This window comes from Panicum virgatum, chromosome 5N, assembly GCF_016808335.1.
Source record: "Panicum virgatum strain AP13 chromosome 5N, P.virgatum_v5, whole genome shotgun sequence".
Lineage (NCBI taxonomy): Eukaryota > Viridiplantae > Streptophyta > Magnoliopsida > Poales > Poaceae > Panicum > Panicum virgatum.
In genome coordinates this window covers 14304828-14326281 of record NC_053149.1, presented here as the reverse complement: position 1 = coordinate 14326281, position 21454 = coordinate 14304828, and the positions used below count along the sequence as shown (strand labels likewise).

The following is a 21454-nucleotide window of genomic DNA, read 5'->3' as shown; positions in this document are numbered from 1 at the left end:
ATCGTTCTAACTCATGACGTATTGACAATAGGATAAAGTAGTGTGCGTGGTTCTTGAACATGTACCTATTTTCATCACGGTTGATGAGATCGCTCATATATATATGTTAGGATGTTCACCAGCTAACCTGTTACCGTTGTAGCCGATGACCTCGAATTGCTTGTTGTTGTTACCGCTAAATATCTACTCATTCCGTCCTCAAATATAATGCACTCCGGAGTTTTTAGAACTGATTATAGCTGTGTAGAAAATACTCTCCTAATTATTAAGCATTGTAACTCTTTTGGATAACTAAACATATGCTAATTAAAGTAGCATATCTTTTCTCATGCACCTTCCCCACACGCACCTCCGTTTATATGGATGCATGCACGTCTTTCTGCTAGAAAAAATCCAAAAATAATGTACGATTAAGATGGTTGAATCCACTCTCAACACAGAATACGTTATATTTATAGACAAATCAAAATACCTTATATTTATAAACAAATTTTGAATCACATGATGCCTTATCTGTGGACAGACGGAGTAGGTCTTCTAATGATGCTTTCCTATTAACTATGTCTTCGAATCATTTAGATAAAACTCAGTTAATTTTCAGTACTTTAAATGTCTAAGTTTACTATGTCTGTCTAAGTTTACTATCCATTTACTATGAATGGATTGTCGCAATATTCTTTTAAAATGAGTGCGATTGTTTCGGCACTTTTTGTTGTCCAAATGATCCTGAACACTTTTATTCTAGCACAAGTTTGGGACGAAACTCATGAAAAGATCCAAAAATTACGAGCTGTGACATCATTTTAAGTTTTTAAAATAGGCTTCAAAAAGAATGAAAAAAGGTCTTCAAAAAGATATTCAACACAACAAATTCAAAAAAAAAACCATCATGGACTGCAAAACCAAATAAACTCTAAACCCTATTAACGACAGACCACGGCTTTAAACTCCATGCTCTATTATTTGTCTATTTAATAACAAGGAAAAATTATCATCTATTTACAGCTCCCACATTGATGCCAGGAAGGTAATGAAAAAAAGGTAGGAAAAATTCCTGGGCAGCCACAGCACAAGTACTGGCAGGGGGTATAGCAAAATCTGCACAGATGTCTACTCTCCTTACTCCTCAGCAAACGAAAAAAAAGGCTAATTTCTCTTTCCGGGGCGACCGCAAAATTTTCATGCCAAGCTTGGACCTACTTACGGCCTGTTCGGCTGATCGGTTCTCGGCTTGTCTCGGCTTATTTCCTCTCACATAATACTATTCATTCTACCGGCCGAACACTATTCTTCATATCAGCCGAACACCTCTTAGTCTCAGCCTTGCTATGTGCGGCCACCGCCACGGTGCTGCTACTGCCGCCTGTCTGTTTCTCTGCCGCCTCATGGGTTTTCTCCTTCGCCTTGAAATCATCCAGGGTCCGGAACTCCTCCCTGAGGAGCCTCTCCAACTCTGGAAGCTTATCTACAGGGCCGCTATCTGGATTTCGATAATGGTGAAATGCCCTGGTCCAATCAACAAAAAAAATATGTCAGTGACTAAGCATCATAATCCTACAGCTGCTGGTTTGGGCAGTTCATCTGGCCAAAGTTTGAACCAAATTTGTAGTTCTCATTTTAAGTTAGGCTTGCAGTATTGCAGTTTTGAGTACAAATTTTACACCCTTTTTCATTTAGAAAGCACAAATTTAACCATTTATAGGAATTTGCATGAACTTTAGCATCCATGCAGCAAGTCGTAAGGTGACACAAGAAAGGTAAGTTACACTAACAGCCAACAGTCGGTTCTCTTCATTAAAGATAAATAAATTCATTAAAGATAAATAAAAAAATCTCCAGCAACAATTTCACATAAGTATGGGATTGCAGTAAGCCAGTAACTAGAGAGCAGCAACTAATAGAGTACTGAGAAAATTTATGAAGCTAAAAGTTACCAGTATTTTTCAAGTCCATAAAGATCACCATTATGGTAGAATTCGAGCGTAAGCTTCTCGAAATCTTCATATACATTAGGTTGGAAGTTTTTCTCCAAACCATAACTGCAAAGAAAGGAGTAGGCAGTAAATGATGCTGCTTTATCACAATACTGATCCAAAAAGGATATTGCAGATGTAAATAAACAATGATTGGAAGCTTATTCCTGAAATTTGCATGCCATACCTATAAAATCTGAAGAGACACTCAAGTCCATATCTGTAGCTTGCTGCTGCATCCTCCAGTGCAAATTTCTTAAAATCCTTGTACATATCTTCATTAAAATTATCTCTCAGATAGTATGACCAAAACCGATACAGCGAGTTCATTTGCTGCAGACCATTGAAAGTGCACATGTCAATAATAATGAAAAATACTAACATTAAGTTCATGACAGGGGGTACGTAAAACTTAATTAAAATTTAATCATAAGTATCCAACAGGTAATGTAGCAGCACATAAAAATTAACCTGATCAGCTTATTTTCTTTCCTCTAATAGGTATTACAAAGTTGCCATGACAAGATAAAACATAAGAGGAAGACTGCACCTCGCTGTGACCGGTGCCTAGCTTCTTATGTTCCAGAAGGCAGTGGTGTTTGAACTTATTGTATCTTCACACAGAAAAAGAATGTCAACAGATCAGTTTAAAAAGGTGGGAAATGTAGTGGAGGGTGCTGATGAATAATGTTTTCAAGGGCATTAGAACTTAAAAGTTTGCCATCGTACAGGCAGCCATTTACCTCTGTTGCTGGAGTTTATTTTTTTCTAGAAGATGATAAGTTAGATGCTGAGATTGTGGAGAGGATTTGGGCATTGATCCAACAGGTGAGCTCCCAGTAGGAATTCCGTGAGGAGAAGAACTCAGCTTTGAACTCTTATAGCTAATCATCATTGGGATCATCAAAACAACAACAATTTGGAGACAATAAATAGGTAGGTTTTACTGTGAGTGAACATGGATCAACTATTAATCTACCTGTGATTTTCTGGAGTAGATCCATAGAAATACCCAACTGAATTGCCTGGAGGGCTTTCTGATACACCACCATATTGGTCAGGGTTACTTATGAAATTACCAGCAAAAAACCTCTGTTTCCGTGAGCTGTGTGCTTTTCTGTTCCCTCTACTTTGACGCTTACGTGGAATAGGCTGTCCAGTTTCTTCAGTACCATTTGGTCCACTGCTAATGTGGTTCTCCTTTGAACCACCAGATGGTTTAGAATCAGTGTCTGGAGTATCAGCCTGGGAACCTCTTTGATTATTAGTGTGCCGACCATGCAGTGCCTGAAGTCAAAATCAATGTCATATTATTAGTATGGGCACAGAACAAAATGTAAAATTATAAAATTTGGTAGCCTTTGAGAGACAGAAAAAGGCTATGATAACAGTCCAAGGTGTCTAGTCTGAGATCAAGCCAACTTGATGCAAATGTGCACCCCCCCCCCCACCCCACACACACACACACAAAAAAAGTAAATAAATAAATAATACACTTTTTTCAAATGGTTACAAAAAAATTTAAATAATAAACATGTGGATTAGTGATACAGCTGGTTGGAATCTAAGACTCGAAGTAGCAACAGGAAACTCATACCAGGAGAGTTGACATTAAAATTAGGTTAAAAAATGTTTATTTACTTCTCTTGGATGAAAAATTGAATGGATGTACAGCCAATCAATAATTGGTTAGCAGGGAAATGGAGAGCAAAGGTCACTGGTATGTCCTTTGGGTATTGGCCAGTGTCATATGAACTGTAACATGTCACCTCATAATGATATAAGGCATCGCTTATTCTTGATGCTTCCTCTGTTGAAAATGCCTGATGTATGCTTGTGCGGCTTTTGTCATCCTTTGCTAACCTAGGATCCTGTGAGATGCACAATTGAAACAAGATCTCAGTGAAGCATACTCAAAATTCTAATAAATTATACTAGCTTAATACTAGCTGCGGTAACAATAAGTTTCATTTCATGCATTTGTTCGATCTGCAAGATACTTTGATCTGCCTATTTCTATGACAAAAGCTAATGAATTCTAATATATGGAAATAATTTTCAAGAAATTCAGCCTATGTCATTTCATATGCCCAATCCAAACATTTATAAGGATATTGTCACTTATTTAACTGTCCCAAGTGTTCTACTACAACAATCGTGCACAATCTGAAAGAAGCAGAAGAAACAAACAATTTATTCCTGAATTATAAATGACTATCCAAAAAAGAGATAAATCATTGTAGTACACACAAACATAATTTCGGAGGATAAAAATAGTGAAAGGCATCAAAGTCTATCTCAATCATGTATATCTGAGCTAAACCATCAAGGGCATGTTTGGATAGGGGGTGATCAGCCCCCTCCCTCCCTCCCTCCCAACAGGCACCAAGAATTTTTTGGTGAAAAAAATCTTATAAGTGAAGCAGAATAGAAATAGCCTGTGTTCCTCAAAAGCATCAAGGTCCTACGGAAGCCCATAAATACAATTGAATATGACTGATTAAGCTAAATCGTCAAATTTTCATCATGCAAATGCTTTACGATGGATCACAAGTTCACCACAACATTATCAAAAATGACAATATAACCTCCTCTTGATGGTCAGTAGCAAAATAAATAAATAAACTTTACATGTGTGAATAAAATTAAGAGAATTGGAACTTTAGAATCTAGAGATTCACCAAGTTGGCCTACTAGAAGAGTGCTATCCAATGTGCCATGTTAGTGCATTACATATAGAAAAAAAAGTAATTGTATTTCTTGGTTCCAGAACAAATTTTATCGAATAATTACTAATACTCAACAATGAATTTGCTCTCCTTTAGGGCACCAATTGCAATGCGAATGCTAAGACCAGCAATTTAGGCCGATAAACCATAAGGATGAAGCGCTGCCTCTTTATAGCCTAAAAGAAAATGAATGCGTACAGGCATACATCACGTACTAATTGATAAAATCCAATGTGGCAAGTACAAGTCAGATATGATATGAAAAGGGTGCATCAAATGAAAGATTGTTCTATACAGGGCCCACATAGAAAACAACCTTCTAACCATAATTACCCAAAATTGTTCAACCATTGTCCATAAGATATTAAGAAAATATGGTGGAGGCTAAATCAAGTGCATTATTGGTTGTGATGGCAAGCAGGGAAATTAGAGACATCATAGTGAAATCCAACCTGTGTGACAATTATTAGCCTATTAACATCTTGGTCATCAACAAAAAAGTCCTCATCCTCATCATCACCCCTGCTTAAAACAAACATATTACAAAAAAGAAATATTTGTAGTACCCGCATCATAGAACATGAGCAATGGAACACTATGAGGTATGCACAAACATCAACTTGACTTTTGTACTTTATGGTAATGCATGCCATTTAGGGCACTAAAATTCTTTTATAAGATGTAGAAATGTACTGTTCTACAAATGATACAAAATATTAGTTTGTGGAAGAATATGCTATGCACAACACAAGTTGAACACACTATTATATTATAATAATGCCATTAAAATATGGGAACATATCAGGTGCAAACCAATCTCTTCGTGCAACCGTGCAAACTTCTAATCTGGGCTATAGGATCAACATCCAAGGGGCATTAGGGACTGGGTAATTTTACACTTAACCACCCGCCTCTAATCACACTTTTGCATATCTCCCCTCCCACTCCCCTGCGCACCCCCTTGGATGTTGATCTTGTGGTCCAAATTAGAAGTTTGCACGGTTGCATGAAGAGATTGGTTTGCACCTGATACGTTACCTTAAAATATAGCATATGCCCTAAAATATATCCTTACATTACATATATCTTGACATATATGCAAAGTACAAATGAAACACACTGTTTTGACTTCAACAGCTAGTTTATCCATTGATCAAATATCACACATTGATTTAGTATTACTGTTCATTGATGAAATATCACATACACTGATACATATCAGTTGTCTTCACAAACTCAAAGAATCTCCAAGATATATCCTACCACATGCATACATACTCAGAAAAGAACAAATAATGTGTGAAACATAGACTTATACAGGCTAAAGTTTACCTTTTATGGTCATCGCGTGAATGGTCTGCATGTTCCAATTCCAATTCCTCATCAAGCATGAAAGTGCTTTGATCACCACCAAAGCTAGAAAAGTCATTTTGAGAATCAGGTATGTGTTTCTTTGACTTCACTTTCTGAACTTTAAAGTCACCAGATCTAAAAGAAGGCTCATGTTTGCTTGACTTTATAGGGTGTGCAGCAAGACTCTTAGGCTTTTCATCAATACTAAGGGCAGATAAGTGCCTATTCAATGAAGAGCTATGTGAGTCCTGGACTTGTTCATCAGCAACTTCTGCTTTCACACCATGCTTATTTTGATCTTCAGAACCAGCATCCTTATTTGAAAAGCAACCAATATTCCTCTCACCCATGCTGCTATCCATACTCGCAGATGATGGGCTTGCAACAGATGTCGTTCCAGAAAAAAAGACCCACTTTGACCAGTCAGAACACCTCCTAATTTTATCATCCTGGTAATAGACAAGCAAAGGATAAGACAAACCAAGCACCTAAGCAAAACAAGAAAATTGAGAGATAACGATTGAAATAAACAGAGAAACCTGGACTTCTAGAAGATTTGAGTTTGTCAATGCATCTACAATCAGGTGTATATCCGTGGTCATTTTCTTAAGCTGCAGATGAACCAGAAACCAAAATGTTATTTCCTAACACAAGGGCAAAATAATATAGATCCACTTTCTGAGAAATCTGAAAAGAAGTCATACTCTATTGAAGTCTGCAACTTTTGAAACTGGAACCCAGCCATTCTCATCCATTAAAGATTTCAAGAAATCATCTTGATCCAGATTTGAATCACTGAAACACATCATAACAAGTAAACAAAGGTTGAATGCCAAAGCATGTTTGCCATTCATAATGTTATGAGAACATATAAAGTTCTCAATTGTAGGCTGTATTGGTATTTGCATGCATGCTGAAGCAATATTAAACTGATTTCTTGCAGGTCATGTTTCTGAAGAGCAGTGGATACCCAATGAAAATAAATTGCCCAGTACCAACTGAAATTAAGTGAAAATTTTCCAACATATTGTACAAACCCACATGCCCATTTTATAGGTATCACACTTTCATGTAGCTTCAACAGAAGATAATAAAATTTACCTGAAATAGTACTCCACCTGAGTAAGTATATTAGATCTTAACTCAGCAGCTTCAGGGGATAAAACAGGGGGAGGCGCTGGTTGGTTTTGGATGTAGCGTGGTGGGCCTCTCATTGGCTCCATAGGTACAGCAGGCATGTAATAGTACATGGGATGCATAGGCCCTGAATTCAAAGAATTCATTAATATTAGTGCACAAAAAGCTCCAAAAAAGCAAACATGTCGTAGCCAGTGAGTAGAGAATTACCAGGATATGGTGGTCCATTGATGTACCCAAGAGGAGGCACCATTGGTCTGACAAAAGCTCTCGGCCCAACACCCTGTGGAAAACTTGTGTTTTCTCTTGTACCAAACGCCTGAGGATTTTGCCAAGTCTGACTAAAATGGCCATGACCTTCAGGACCAGGATGGGGCCTACCACCATGAGTACCAACAGGAGGCCGCCAAGAATGAGGATCTCCTCTAGGATGAGGAGGCATTGGCTTGTTACCTTCATTGCTACCAGCTTGATCTAATGGAACAAAAGGAGGCACAGAGTTCTCATACCCAGATTTTCCAACATGTCGCTCATGATTCGGGACTGGAACAGGAAATGGCTGGTAAGGATATTCGTGTAGCATCATCGGACTGGGAAGCACAGGGATAGGGTAAAAAATTGGTTGCCCCGGATGTTGGTGATACGGCATTGCTGGAGGGTAGGATGGTGCACCATTAGCTGCAGGAAAACGCCGCTTCGGCCCATTTCTATGGTGTCCTTGGTGATTTCTGTTGGGATTCCCATGGCCATCAAACTTGTGTGTACGACTAACCACCTAAAAAGTTCTCCACATTTTTATCAAACTGAAGCAAAGTGTGAATAGTACACGAAAAATGCTTTTAGGATTTAAGCGAGGAAGGGTGAGTCTATGCAACAGTGGTACAAACACTATAACTTCTGTCCACAAACCAAGATGCTCTCATCGGCTCCATAGAGGGAGATACAGGAATCTAATGAAGCAAAACCAAATCCAAATAATGTTGACATCATTATCCAACAGAGGAAGGATATAATGGGAACAACACAATCTTTTAAGATGTCTATCACCTTTCAGAACAGTGCTTGCCTCAAATGCATCCCATAAAGTGTTTATCAGCTGTTCAGGTAGGTGACAACCGACAAACTGGCATTACCATTGAAAATGTAACGAACTTCAAACATAGCACGGTCAGGAAGAACCACATCTAACATGAATGCACCCGACAAAGTTGGCCCCACTCTAAAAGTAGTAAAGCCTTGCAACAACTTACCAATGAAGCGACAAACGCCTAGACCCTTATGGTTACTCACATTATTACAATGAAATATGCAATCTACTTCAAACATAGTGCAACCTGGTTGGCAGGAACCCCACATACAACATGAATCTCCCCGACAAAGTCGAAACCAGTCTAAATTAGCAAAGATTCACTACCACCAACGAAAACGACAAACGCCTACACCCTGCCAGTTAGCATAAAAGGTGATAACGATGCGTATCTACAGAAACGAGTAACCGCTACTACTTGCGCCCAAATTGCCTTCAAGAATTAGTTACACTGTAAATAAAACCATGCACGTGAGGATATAACCACCAGCACCAGATTATACCTGCGATGAAGGAGGAGGAGGAGGCGGAGGGGACCCCTCCGGACCCTTTGCTGAGTCTCCAGAAGCATCATTGCCGGGCCCCGCCTTCGCAGGGGACTCCGGGGCGACCTTCTGCCTCGCCTCCTCCAACGCGGGCCAGGACTCGGCCCCCATGACCGCCGCCTGGCCAGCCGGCGGCGGCGGTGTGGTCTTCCTCCAGGGCGATGCGCCAGCCCCGACTCCGACACCGCCACCAGCCGGATCCGCCGCCGCGGCACCTCCGCCCACATTCGGCTCCTCCATTGCCGACGCCAACGCACCCAATCGGGGCAAAAATCAGAGGCTACCTGGATGTCGCGCTTCTATCACCGCCGCCGCCGCGGCCGAGAGCGCGTGACACGGGAGCAGGATTCGGACCAGACCAACGAGCGAGTTGTCTTAGCTCAGCCGGAGATGGGTGCAGCCATGGAGCTGCCGGCGGCGACCGCGACGACGAGGTGCGGGGCGGCGGCGCGGGGGTAGGGTTTTGGGCGAGGAGAGGGGAGACTAGGGTTTTTGGGTGTGGGAAGTGGGAGGCGAGCGAGGTCGCGAGTGAGAGACGCGAGAGGCCCGATAGGGACAGGGAGGGGTGGACTGGGGGAAGGCTGTGTGCGCGTCTCTGCGTGCGCGGAGCGCGTGAGGTCAGAGAGAGAGAGATAGAGGCTGGGAGCCGATCAGCCGATGGGCAATGGCTGCGGCTGCCGGTGCCGGGCTTTCGTGCCCGCGAGCGGCTTTTGTTCGGACAACCGTTTTTTTTTTTCAAAAGTCTATTTTTGGTCATCGAACTATTGCTCGAGTTTGGTTTTAGCCATCGAACTCCAAAACCGGATATCCTTGACCACTCAACTCTCAAAATCGTTCAATTTTAATCATCAGACGATTTTGATAGGTGGTTTTGCTAATGTGGACGCCACGTGGCGGTAGGGCCCACATATCAGCTTAATTTTTTCTCTCTCTCTTCCCCGCTCTATCTCCCCGGCGGCGCCGCCCCTGCCTCCCTGCGCCGCCGCCGCCTGCTCGCCCTCGTCCCCGACGCCGCCGGCCGCGGCCCTCCTCCCCGACGCCCCTAGAGATCCGCCGCCTTGAGCTCGAGCTCGGCCGGCGCAGGGCCATCGCGGCGGAGCAGAGGCCCGCGGGCGGGGGAGCTCCGCGCTGCCGCGGCCTTGGGCCCGGCCATCCTCTCTCGTGCGCGCGCCAGAGCACTCAAGTTCCCTGCGGAGGCCGGCGGATTTGGGGAAAGGGCGGCGCGGCTCGATTTCGCCGGCAACAACACGTGCTCGAGCTCGGGGTGGCTAGGAAGGAGATGCCGGGGCTCGATTTGGCCAGCGGTGGACCACGCGTCGAGGAGTGGGGCTCGGGGATGGAGGACTGGAGGAGGAGCGGGGGCGCCGCGGCCGGCCCGCATGACGGCGCAAGGAGGAGCAGGGGCGACGCGGGCTAGCGCTACTGCCGGGCGAACTGGAGCTCCGCCGCGGGCCAACGCCGCCGGGCGGGCGAGCCGGAGAGGCGCGCCAGGGGAGGACGGCGGCCGGCGGCGCAGGGTGAGAGGAGAGCGATAGGAGAAGGGAGAGAGGGAGAAGAGAGAAGAAAGAGAGAGAAAGGCTGACATGTGGGCCCCACCACCACGTGGCGTCCACATCAGCAAAACCACTCACCAAAACCATCCGATGGCTAAAAATGAACGGTTTTGAGAGTTGAGTGGTCAAGGATATCCGGTTTTGGAGTTCGATGGCCAAAACTAAACTCGGGCAATAGTTCGATGGCCAAAAATAGACTTTTTCTTTTTTTTCATGTCGCGTGCGCGCAAAACCGCGGCTGGGCTGGCCGCCGAGTTGATAGTTTTCCGATTAATGCAAATTTTAATGCAAATATACTTAAATCCCTGGAGCACATCAAATCTGATTAGGCAAACAAATATACTACAAATTTAATATGGTGTAGATAGAATTAGATTTAAAATATTAATGTGTTAATAGTAGAATTCTATCCCTAAACGATATATGGTATCTGATCATACGAGAAAATATAATTTTATTACTCAATATTTGACAAATCTAGTATTTGTTGGGCAATAGTCTGTAGCATTATTATCTCGAAATCTGAATTGGCATATTTTTGCAGATATCAAAGTGATAAGATCATCATCATTGTAATCACATATTCCAATCATGACACAAATGGTATGGAATAAACGAAAATAAGACTACATTACAGGCAGCAGGCAGGTTAGACTACACAACATTCTACATATGCTCATGAGATAACATAAGAGGTTAGCCTAATCATATATGATCGGGCTAACATATGCTTTTGTAGAGTCGCACCCGTGGGTGTATATTAATACCGAAGGGATGTGAACAGTGACAAATTTTTATTAGAGAAAGCATTACTCAATACAAGATAGGACTGTTGCCTCAGTTGGGGAGGGCGACTAATAAAGTTTAAACTTGGTCCTCGACATGGCTATAGGACCCTAAACACGTTTTTAACACTAGATTGAACAATTTTTCAATATAAAACTCACTTGAGTTAACCTAAACGTGGCCCCAAAGTATTCTTGGATTGGATCCCAGAGCGAGTGGTAAATGATTATTTCTCTGCTATATCCAAAGTGATGAATATTTATGTGGTTTGTCCAATAATTCACTCTCTTCTCGTTTCCCTCGGTGTCAACAGGTGGGTCGCGTTTGTGCTGAATGAATTGGGCGACACAAGGATCTCGTTACCAAGGAACCAAACCTACTTTAGTAAATAGAAGAAGCAAGTGATACCCAAAAATATTAAAGAAACATCAAGACTAACAAAAAAAGTCTATGATGTGTTCATGTCAGAAAATATTTTAAGGATCGGAGCAAACTCTTTTAAGAAACCCTATTCAAATTACACTCCAAATAGATATTCAGAAAAACAAAACTAACCTAGATTGCTCTATTGAATTTTTATATACACAGCAGTCACAAATCAGTACATAAAAAGGAACCTTCTTACCATATTATAGACCTGCCCAAGATGATTAATTCCAGACGTCTTCTCTATAACATAATCCCCAGATAAGGGCATCTATATCTCATTCACCAAGATATTTTTCCATTTCCACCTTGCCATTTATAGATTTTAAGTTAGATGCTAAAATTAAACACAACCATTAAGTTGTCAAACAAAGAGCTCACACAGTTAGGCCAATCTCAGTGGGAGTGTCATAAGAGTGTCATAAACATTAAATTTGCTAGCATGTACCAATAGTATGAGGAGAGAGAAGAGAGGAGTATCATGAAATGTGAGAGGAGTGTCATCACCATGACACTCCACTGGCACAGTTCTCAAGTTTCCAGTCTTGGTAACTGTGTCGATGACACTCCCACTGAGACTGGCCTTAGGGGTGGTTTTGGAGGGGGTGGGGGAGGGGGAGGGGAGGAGAGGAGAAGGTGACGAGGGTGGGAAAAGAGGAAAAAGATGAAGAACAAGTGGAGATGTAGGAAGAAGGAGGTGGAACCCCTATGCTCTGCATCTCCCTCCGCCACTGCATGCAAGGAACTATGAACTTTTTTAGTAACACATTAGAAATTAACCTAAGAAGAAAATCAAGACCATTAGCAAATCAATTATAAAATAATGATAACTATTTACAAATAAAAATATTTTGCTCGCATCATATATGAACAATGTGCATCTTTAAACTCATTCCATCAAATTTGACATTGAAATCTCTCTTGAAAAATTTGACATTGAAAAACAAGAACCATTTGCAAACCAATTATAAGCGGGTCCAATCTGTTGTTGGCATGACTCCATCAGTTCTCCTTCACTCTCCTAAAGCAAAACATGCACAAGCTCTCCTCAATCCTCGTCTCGCACCGTACACACAAACTGTTGCGCTCTCCTCCTTGAAAATGCATCTAGACCCCAAATGAGTTTTGGTGAGTTAAATGAAATATAATTAAAGGACTAACATATTTGTTAGAGAAAAGATGAGTAGGAACTTGAAGTGTAAATCGTTTGTGCATTGACTCATGTGGTATGGAATCAAATAAAAGGGGATATATTGATAAATGTCAAGCAAAGGGTGAAGTAAAATAGAAAAAAGTGTTCATGCATGACAATAATTATTTCTATCCATGGGTTGGCACATATGAAAAGTGAATTATCAAAGATTTGATTACAAAGAGATGAGCATATGAATTACATGATTGATCTTGTTGGAAGCTAGAATATGGAATACTACTTAGAAATCAAGATCAAGCAAACAAAGAGAAATTTCAAATGGAATTTATTGTTGATGTGTAAAGCTTAACTCAACGTGGTAAAGGTAAGTCGTGAAGAAACCAACCGAGATGATTGGAGCGAGAGACTAAGCAAGTTTTGGTGAAGCAATGCAATACTTCTAATATATTGTGATTGATATTGGAGTGACTTATGGATTTAAGTATACATTACCGTGAACGAAGGGAAAATTCTAAGTCACTAGCTCAAGATGAAATTGCTCAAGAAATATGTGCAATGTTGGAATCTCAAGTTTGACAAAGTCAAAGTATGGAAAGGTTGAAGCAATACAAAGCTCAAAGTGGTAGAATTGAGATTTACTTTTAATCTTGAGTATAGGTACGTCATACTATCAAGAGGGATGCAACATTGATTGATTGACAAACACTCTAAGTGCTCATAGGTTACTGTAACATCCCGAAAATTTATCCAAATAAATTACTCGCTATAAATGTTTTTCAAAATCTTGTTTCATCGCTGAGCTCAAATCATTTTGAATTCTGTCCGAACTCCAAATTTCCCGGCAATCCCGCCGTCCCGGCACCGAAATCGATCGTCGTCCCGTCCCTGTTCTTCCTCGTTTCGCGCGCGCAGCTTCGGTGGGAAGCAGCTGCACGCGCTCGCGACCGCCGCCACGAATCCCGCCGGCGTCTCCTTTTCTTTTTCCTCTGTTTCTCTCTTTTCTTTTTTCTCCATTTTCTTTTCCCTTCTCCTTCTCTTTCATTCTTCCTGCTTCCTGCCCAAGCACGCGCGTCCCTGTGCCCATGCGCATCATGCGTCCGGGATGCCCGCCGCGCCGCTCGCGCCTGCACGACCCGTCCCGTCGCGTTGTGCTCGCCACGCCGCCCGTCGCTCGGCACAGCACCACCATCGACGCCTCGCCGTCCGAGCCTGCACTGCTCGAGCAGAACTCGACGCCGAGCAGCTCGGCCCCTCCACTTGCTCACTGGTGCGCCTGCCCGAGCCATCCCGTCACCCTGTGCCGCCTCGCCGCTCGCGCCTCCGCTCCGCTCCGCGCCGCTCCATGACACTGAGCCGCCCCACAGCCATTAAAGCTTCGCTGTGCTTGCCGGCCGGCCGGCCACCGTGCCCTCCCCTCCACCGCCTCCCAGCGCCTATAAAAGGCACCCCAGGCTGCTCTCCGCCACCATCCAAAGCTCGACAAGCCTCCCAGCTCTGCCGCTCATCCTTCCCCTGCTCCAATTTCGATCTCCTCTGTTTTTCCCCAAGAACAGACCTCCCCGTCGATCTCCTCGCCGGGGCCATCTCGGTTCAATTCCTCCTGCAATGAGCACCTCATGACCCTCCCATACCAACCCCAACCCACGGCCTTCCCCCTCCCTGCTGCCAGCGAGCTCCCCACGACGAGCTCTCGGAGCTGCAGCTATGGCTGCCACGGCCGCCGTAGTCGACCTCCGTTTCCTATGCCCGAAGTCGCCAAAGTAGAACCCCCTCACCCTCCTCTCTCTCCCCATGCCCTCGGATTCGAGAACGATGGCCGGAGCTGCCGCCGGCTCGAGCTCGAGCACGCCAGACATGGCGTCGTGGCCAGGAAGAAGAACACGAGCTGCTCTGCTGCTCTGTTGCCTTGAGAGCACGTGTGGCTTGGTCCCTTTGTGGACTGAAGTCACGGATGCTGGGCTGTCCAGCCTAGATGCTCACGCCCACACACACAGACAACCCATTAGGAGGACGTCACTCATTTAATCAAAGTTATTTTCCATTTTCGGAATTTAATTAAGAGCCACCAATTAGGAGCCATATCTCCTCCATCCCAGCTCCTTTTCGTGGGATTCTTTTTCCTAAATTCTTATAAAATATTATACTATCCATTCATCCTATTTTTCTCTCTCCTTAGACCCCGGTTTAGCCCTAAACCCCTAGTTAGCCTATTATTTCATGCGCCAAAAATCCTCTGATCTTCCCGAAACTCGACCACACCATTTCTAAAATACTTTCAGCTGTGCTATTAGAAAATCTCCCAAAAATATTCTTCCTATCTTCATATCTAAATTCCTTCTGATTCGAGCTCAACGGTAAAACCTTTATTTCTTTTTATTTATTGAGTGTTTGTTTGTGTGCGCCGTAGATACCGGTGTGAACGAGGGAGAACCCGTCGAGGAGTTTGCCGAGCAGTACCGTGAGCCGGAACTTGAAGAACCGTACCGTGAGCGAGAACTCCCGGAAGGCTTTGAAGACGGTAAGTTCAATCCCATCCTTTGATGCATATTTTGTCCCAGTTTTATAAACACAATCTATTGGCCTATTTTACAAAACTGTATATGTTTTGACTGCTGAAAACATGGTTGGATAGCCACCCCTTGATTTGTTATAACTATTTCTTGACCACCTAGATTAATGTCTGAATGTGATCTGTTTGGACGTTAATCGCTGCTAGAATGCTTAGGACCTTAAACACGGTACTACTTGTTTTATAAAAAGAAAATGTGTGAGTGTGTGGGAAGGGAAAATGTGGAATTTCCGAAAGATGAGTTTAGACGGGATGGATGACACTTCTGTGTGAATTGCCGAATGGTGTGCTCGTGCCTGTGTGGTTGAGCAAGGAAGGGAGATATCCATCTTGTCACAATTAAGGACCGAGTTAGTGTGTCATCTCACCTAACTCCACTATCGTGCAAACCACTCGACCGTTGTATGGGCAACGGCTTAGCATAAATCCTACTAGTTAGTCTGATAGTCATCAGGAGAGCTGAGAGCAATGGGTGATTAAGGAGAAGGGATAAGCTCTGTGTGACTTATGCCCCAGTTAAACCTAGGTGAAAGGTCGATGACCCCTTGGTGGATCCCGTGGTGGCTAGTCAGGTCTAACTAAGGTGGGTAATGGCTTTGTTGGGATCTGCACCGACACTAAGGTGATCGAGTTGCGGTACTCTGCTTGTGGGTAAAGTTGCACACCTCTGCAGAGTTAAAATCTATTCGAATAGCCGTGCCCACGGTACTGAGCGAGTTACGGTTTGGTCACACAACTAGTGTTTCTTCTGGGAATGGATGGGTTGGCGTGAGTTGTTTTGGAAAAGTGTCTGGCAGTTGTGCCGTGTGCTACGGCGGATGAGGAGTCCGGTAGCAATTTAAAACTTGAATCCTGTGTGGATCAACCCTACATGTTACTCAGTGTAAGATAATGGCTTTTGGAAACCCCTTTTCTTCCAAATAAACCCATGCATAAAAATTAGCTTTCCGCAAATTAAACCCTAGCCTTATCCTTGGTTTACCCTGTGCATTATATTCTATTTATACCCCCTCCGTGGGTGTGGTTGGACTTGTTGAGTACGTTTGTACTCACCCCATTCTAAATTTTTACAGAGGAAGATCCGGACTTCGTTCCCGAAGACATTGAGTAGAGGTTCCGTCCTGCACCTAACCTTGCATGTGGATAGGGTCACCCGCAGGAAGTTCCGTATGGCGCAAGACTTTGATGACCCCCTCTTCGTAGTTAATATCGTTGTGTGGGTGTTAGTTGTTATCCTCGCGATAGTGGCGCTTCACTGCCTACTTCCGCATAGAGTTGTACGGTGATGTACCATCTGATGTAATAAAAGTGTTATCAGCCTCCTGGGACTGGTATTGTATCACTTTTAAGTCTTCTCTTATGAGGGGACGCTTCAGTTACCAAGTGAGAGTCCATGAGAGAAACCCCTGTTTACTAATTGTGAGCTACCTGGTGGACCAAGGTTTGGTTTGGTGGACCAGGTGAAGCTCTCTGTTCGTATTTGGGTCTTTTCTGGCCCAAACCGGTCTAGGGACTTGACAGGTCTAGAGACCCGGTGGCCCAAACTGGTTTGGGGACTTGGCAGGTCCAAAGACTCGGGGTCCCCACCAAGACTGAAAAAATTGCCAGTACACAGACTGGGCCTACAACTTATCCTCTTGGGCTAGAGACGCCTCCGGCCCATCGAAGCCAGCTGACCAGCCCAAAGGTCGGGAAGGGGATACCTGGCTCTGACACCTGACGTACCAAGAAAGCCACCCACCGGCCATGTGGCGCGCCCCCGATCTCGGAGAAAGAGGCCCCGGACGCATGCTACGCTTGGACGGAACCAACATGGGACCTGAACAGGGGCAGAGGGCGAGCGCCGGGGTCAAACCATTGTATGCGTAAACCAATCTTCCCACGCGGGCAATGACGTCGCTGACACTATAACAGTGGGCACCATTACACCTACCCGTCCTCTGCAATGGGCGACGGAAGGGGCCGTCAACTCACACTATCCCGGCACGTCGTCATCATGACTATCCTGGCGGGGCGTGCGCGTAGGAGATGGTGACAGGGCGAGGCCTCCCACAGGGCAACGTACGACCCCGCTCAGCCGGATCCTAAGATGAACTGGACAACAGCCCATATCAAGGGACTCAGTCGGAAACCGCTAACCTATGCCGACTAACAAAGACGACAACCCCAAGCAGAGGAACATGAAGTCCCAAGCGAAAAAACCAGCCGACCACTTCTTCTTGTAGTATTGCGATTGTACCGGTAAGCGGGGCCCACCTTAGACTACAAAAGGAGGATCCCTCGTGTAGGACAACAAGAGACAGACAGAGAGCAACGCTCGCTCATTCCGACTCGAAAGCTTGTAACTCCCCAACCTTTGAACACTTGGCTCGAGCAGCACGAAAGAGCACCCCCTCTACTGGATCTAGGGCATTCTCGGTCCGAACCAGGATAAATCTCGAGTCATTGAGTGCTAGACCATATCCGATCTGACGCACAACAAACATGCAATCAAGTAGTTTAGTAGTCGGCCATTTCGGGAATCGACAGGACCGGTCTGACTGGTCTGAGCACTTGTTCTTGCAAAACCAGTGTGGCAGAAAGATTGGGATCAGTCTCTCTTCTTCATCGGTGGCAGAAAGAGGAAGAAGAAAGACGCAAGAAGGAAGAAGAAGATTGTGCTCGTTCTAACCTACAGGGATGTTGGTCACCGTTCTTTGGGCACTTGTTCTCAGCCAGCTTGCTGAGCGTATGCCTGTGTGGCCTTCTATTTGATTTTTTACACAGGTTTAGGATTGAGATTTGGAGCTGCTTAATGCGTGAGTACTTTGAGAGTGTTGTGTGTATCTTGATGATGTACTCAACTTTGATATAATACAATTCTTCCTTTGATCTAAAAAAACCAGTGTGGGTCGGAAGTTTCGACATTTGTCAGAAGTTTCCTGCTTGTTCCGACAAATGGTTCTCGACCAGGTTTTCTAACTGGGACTAAAGTGCCGACCTAGTGTCGGAAGTTCCGATAAGAGTTTTGTCTAAGTCTAATGTCTAGTTTTTCAAACAGACCGATCAGACCGGTCTGTACTGATAGTTCAAACAGTTAATTTCAAAAGGTTGGATATTTATTAAGGTATAAAATCGCGGGCTAAGACGTTTAGCGGAAGGCCTTCCAAAAAACTAAGAGAGCTATAGCGAAAGCTATAGCGGAGCTATCCATTTAGCGGTTTGCAAAAAAATATGCATAATGTGGCCAATAACATTAGTAATGCAACCAATTTCAGCAAATTTTTCATAGCCATACGTCCATAATACATATAAAATTAGAAGCATCATTGGTCTAACATTCTAAAATAGACTCAACACGTCTCTTAACTACCTAACTGTGCCCGTGATGCTTTGTCTATGGTCCACCCTAGTTATATTGATTCTTTATTTCTTTTGGCTACATCTTTAGCGGAAGTAGCGAACATTTATTATCACTAAATCCTATAAAAAAACCCCTATAGCGGACATAGCGGACAAATGTTGTATAGCGTAGCGGGAGATCTCTTAAAAAGCTAATAGCGGACAATAGCGAGCTATTAGCGGGCTATTTTGTACCTTGATATTTATACCCTTGGGCCCTCTCTTTCGAGGGTTTCTGGTTCTTCAACATCTTTGAGCTTTTCAAAACCCATCTCTTGACCAGTAAGCTCTCCCAAACACTCTTTGTGAGTTGTGCTAATTAGATTGCATATCCTTTAGTTAGGTTGAGAGATTGAGTATGTGTGAGCAACAAGAGAGCTCCTGTGATCATTCCATAGCTTGAGCACTTGTGGTGGACATCAAAGCAACTCGTGAAGCATTTGTTACTCTTTGAGATTTGCCTCTTGGACGGCTAGGAGTCGCCGGCTAACTACCAATGTGTGGTGAGCAGCGACAAGTTTGTACAGACTGTGATCTAGCCCCTTGGTGTGGAAAGAATCATCTAGTGAAAGTAAAGATCGTGGTTAAAAGAGACCCGGTCCGTTGGAACGGAGTTGAAAAAGACTCATATTCCAATAAGCACCTCAACAGAGATTAGGACCCACACAGTGGTGAATCTGAACTTCGGTAAAACAAATACTCGTGTTCATTCTAAGTTTGCCTTAGTTGTTCTCTAGCTTTTATTTGTGCTTCCGCGCCGATCTACTTGGGTATACCAACAATTGAAACCATAGGAAGAGGCACCACACAGTTTGGTTTGTGCTAGAGCTCGATGTAACGGCCCGGGTTTTTAAATAGCCAATTTAGGGTAATTAGAACCAAATCATGCATCATGTGCTTGAATTACTTAAAAAGGGTCTTTTTGTAATTATGAAAGGTTATATGTGTAATTATGATTTTATGCAAGGTCCTTTCTGTAGTTATATTTGAATAGGTTGTGCAATTATAGCTTTTGTGGAGGGTGCTTTTGCAAAATTCAGTGCATTTATTGCTTGGTAGGAAACTTTTCAAATCAGCCCAAGTTTGAAGTGAAATTTCATTGAAAAAGACAAGTTTCCATTAAATTCAAAATCCCTTCAATGTTTTAAAATTTAGCTCTTGAATCTTTGGTCAAATAAATTTTTGCACAACATCAATGTTGTAGATCTTGAAAAGTTGAACAACTTTCGTGTTGGGCACTTTTTCATTTGAGCCCTAGATTAATAGTTATCCTTGTTTTACAGTTATGCCCCTGAAATTCTTGGAAATAGCGTTTAGGTCCCTGTCTTCTTCCCCAGCCTGCCTGCTCTGCTTCCCGCGCCGACCGACGGTGCCACGCCGCCCGCCGCCGCTCTGGGCCGGCCGGAGGCCAACTCCAGTTTCGCCGCCGCCCCACGCGTCACCCCTTGACCCCTGGACCCACTTTCCCCGCACGCTGGAGCTCCCTCCCTTCGCCACGCCGCCCAGAACCATCTCGCGGTCGCCACCTCGCCGTCGCCGTGGCCCGGCCAAGACACACCCCCAGAGCTCGATTTCTCGCGCGCAGCCGCAATACAAGTACCCCAGAGAGCTTCATCCCTCGTTCTTTTGCCAATTCCCCACTCCCAGAGCTCGGAACGCTGCTGCCGCCCATATCCACGCCGACGAGCTCACCCTCGCCGTCGAACCGCCTCTCTGCTGCTTCTCCGCCCTCAATTGACCCCACCAGTAGCTTTGCCTCGACCTTGCGCCACTCTCAGGCCTAATCCCGCCCTCAGACCTCCACCGGAGCCCCCTCGCCATCATAGCCGAGCTCCGCCGCCGCCCAGCTCGCCGCGGAGCCGCCACTGCAGTCCTGCTCCGCCCAAATCAACCCTCCCACGAGCATACCACACTCCCACCGGTGCTCCCCGACTCGACCTTCGCCGCCCAGTGCCACCGGAGTACCCCCACCGACGAGCGCCTCCGCCGCCATCTCGCTGTCCACCGCCGACCGCCCTCCTCCGACCCTCTCCCGACGCGCCAAGTACACCAGGAGGTCCGCCTTGGCCTGCTCTCCATTTGCCCCAACCCCACCCTCGCCGCCGACGACCCCCTCGCCGGGTTCCAGCCGGTCAAACCCCGCGCCTCCCCTCTGACCGGCCAGGGACCTCGGGATTGAAAGATACAAAAGCCCAGGGGGCTGTCTGCAAACCTCGTGACTCAGATGAATAGTGCTATAGGGACTTGTTTGTTATGATTTGCTGTGAATTTTGAAATTCAATATCAATTCGTAGAAAATTCATAAAATAGCAAATTCTGATGTTTTGGAATCCTATTGAAGAGATCTATGCAGTAGAATCATAATATGTTAGGCTTTTGTTGAAAGTTTTGCTGTACAAGTTGTTTTGTGTCACTAGCTTAATAAAGACTAGTTATTTAATCTTTTTCTTATCTGATGATTGAAAGCTTGTCTTGCTATGAAATTTTTATGGTAGTTTACTCATGTAATACTAGTATTTCTATAAAAATTTCATGATCAGATCTCTGGTGTAGCTATTTATTTGATTTAATCTTTGTTTAGTAGACTTTATTTATGGTAAATAGTTTCTGTTCGTAATAAATCATGAAAATATTTATGCATGTTCTTTTTGAGTAGATTAGCTTGTCCAGGAAGTTTGAGCCTCAGTTCATGGCTAGAACAGGAGCTAAAAATGAAGCTTGCTAATCAAATATCTGTTTTGTTTATTTTCTCAGAATTAATT

At 44.2% G+C, this 21454-nt stretch overlaps 1 protein-coding gene across 3 annotated transcripts; it reads right to left on the bottom strand.

Annotated features, from left to right (window-relative positions):
* Window positions 1-932: 932 nt before the first annotated feature.
* LOC120672345 (la-related protein 1A-like) lies at window positions 933-9422 on the bottom strand. Of its 3 annotated transcripts, none has more exons than XM_039952684.1 (15): window positions 8783-9391; window positions 7702-7967; window positions 7403-7617; window positions 7157-7319; window positions 6760-6850; window positions 6595-6666; window positions 6035-6504; window positions 5155-5224; window positions 3743-3844; window positions 2953-3260; window positions 2717-2857; window positions 2524-2587; window positions 2161-2306; window positions 1935-2039; window positions 933-1506 (listed from the first exon to the last, which is right to left on the bottom strand). In XM_039952684.1, the coding sequence occupies exons 1-15, from the start codon at window positions 9062-9064 to the stop codon at window positions 1266-1268; spliced, it is 2736 nt and encodes a 911-aa protein (XP_039808618.1). In that variant the 5' UTR covers window positions 9065-9391; the 3' UTR covers window positions 933-1265. The 3 variants fall into 3 exon arrangements, with proteins under 3 accessions (XP_039808618.1, XP_039808619.1, XP_039808617.1); XM_039952685.1 differs by adding an exon at window positions 8240-8315 and having other exon boundaries at window positions 7403-8142; window positions 8783-9076; XM_039952683.1 differs by having other exon boundaries at window positions 7403-7967; window positions 8783-9422.
* Between the last annotated feature and the right edge of the window lie 12032 nt (window positions 9423-21454).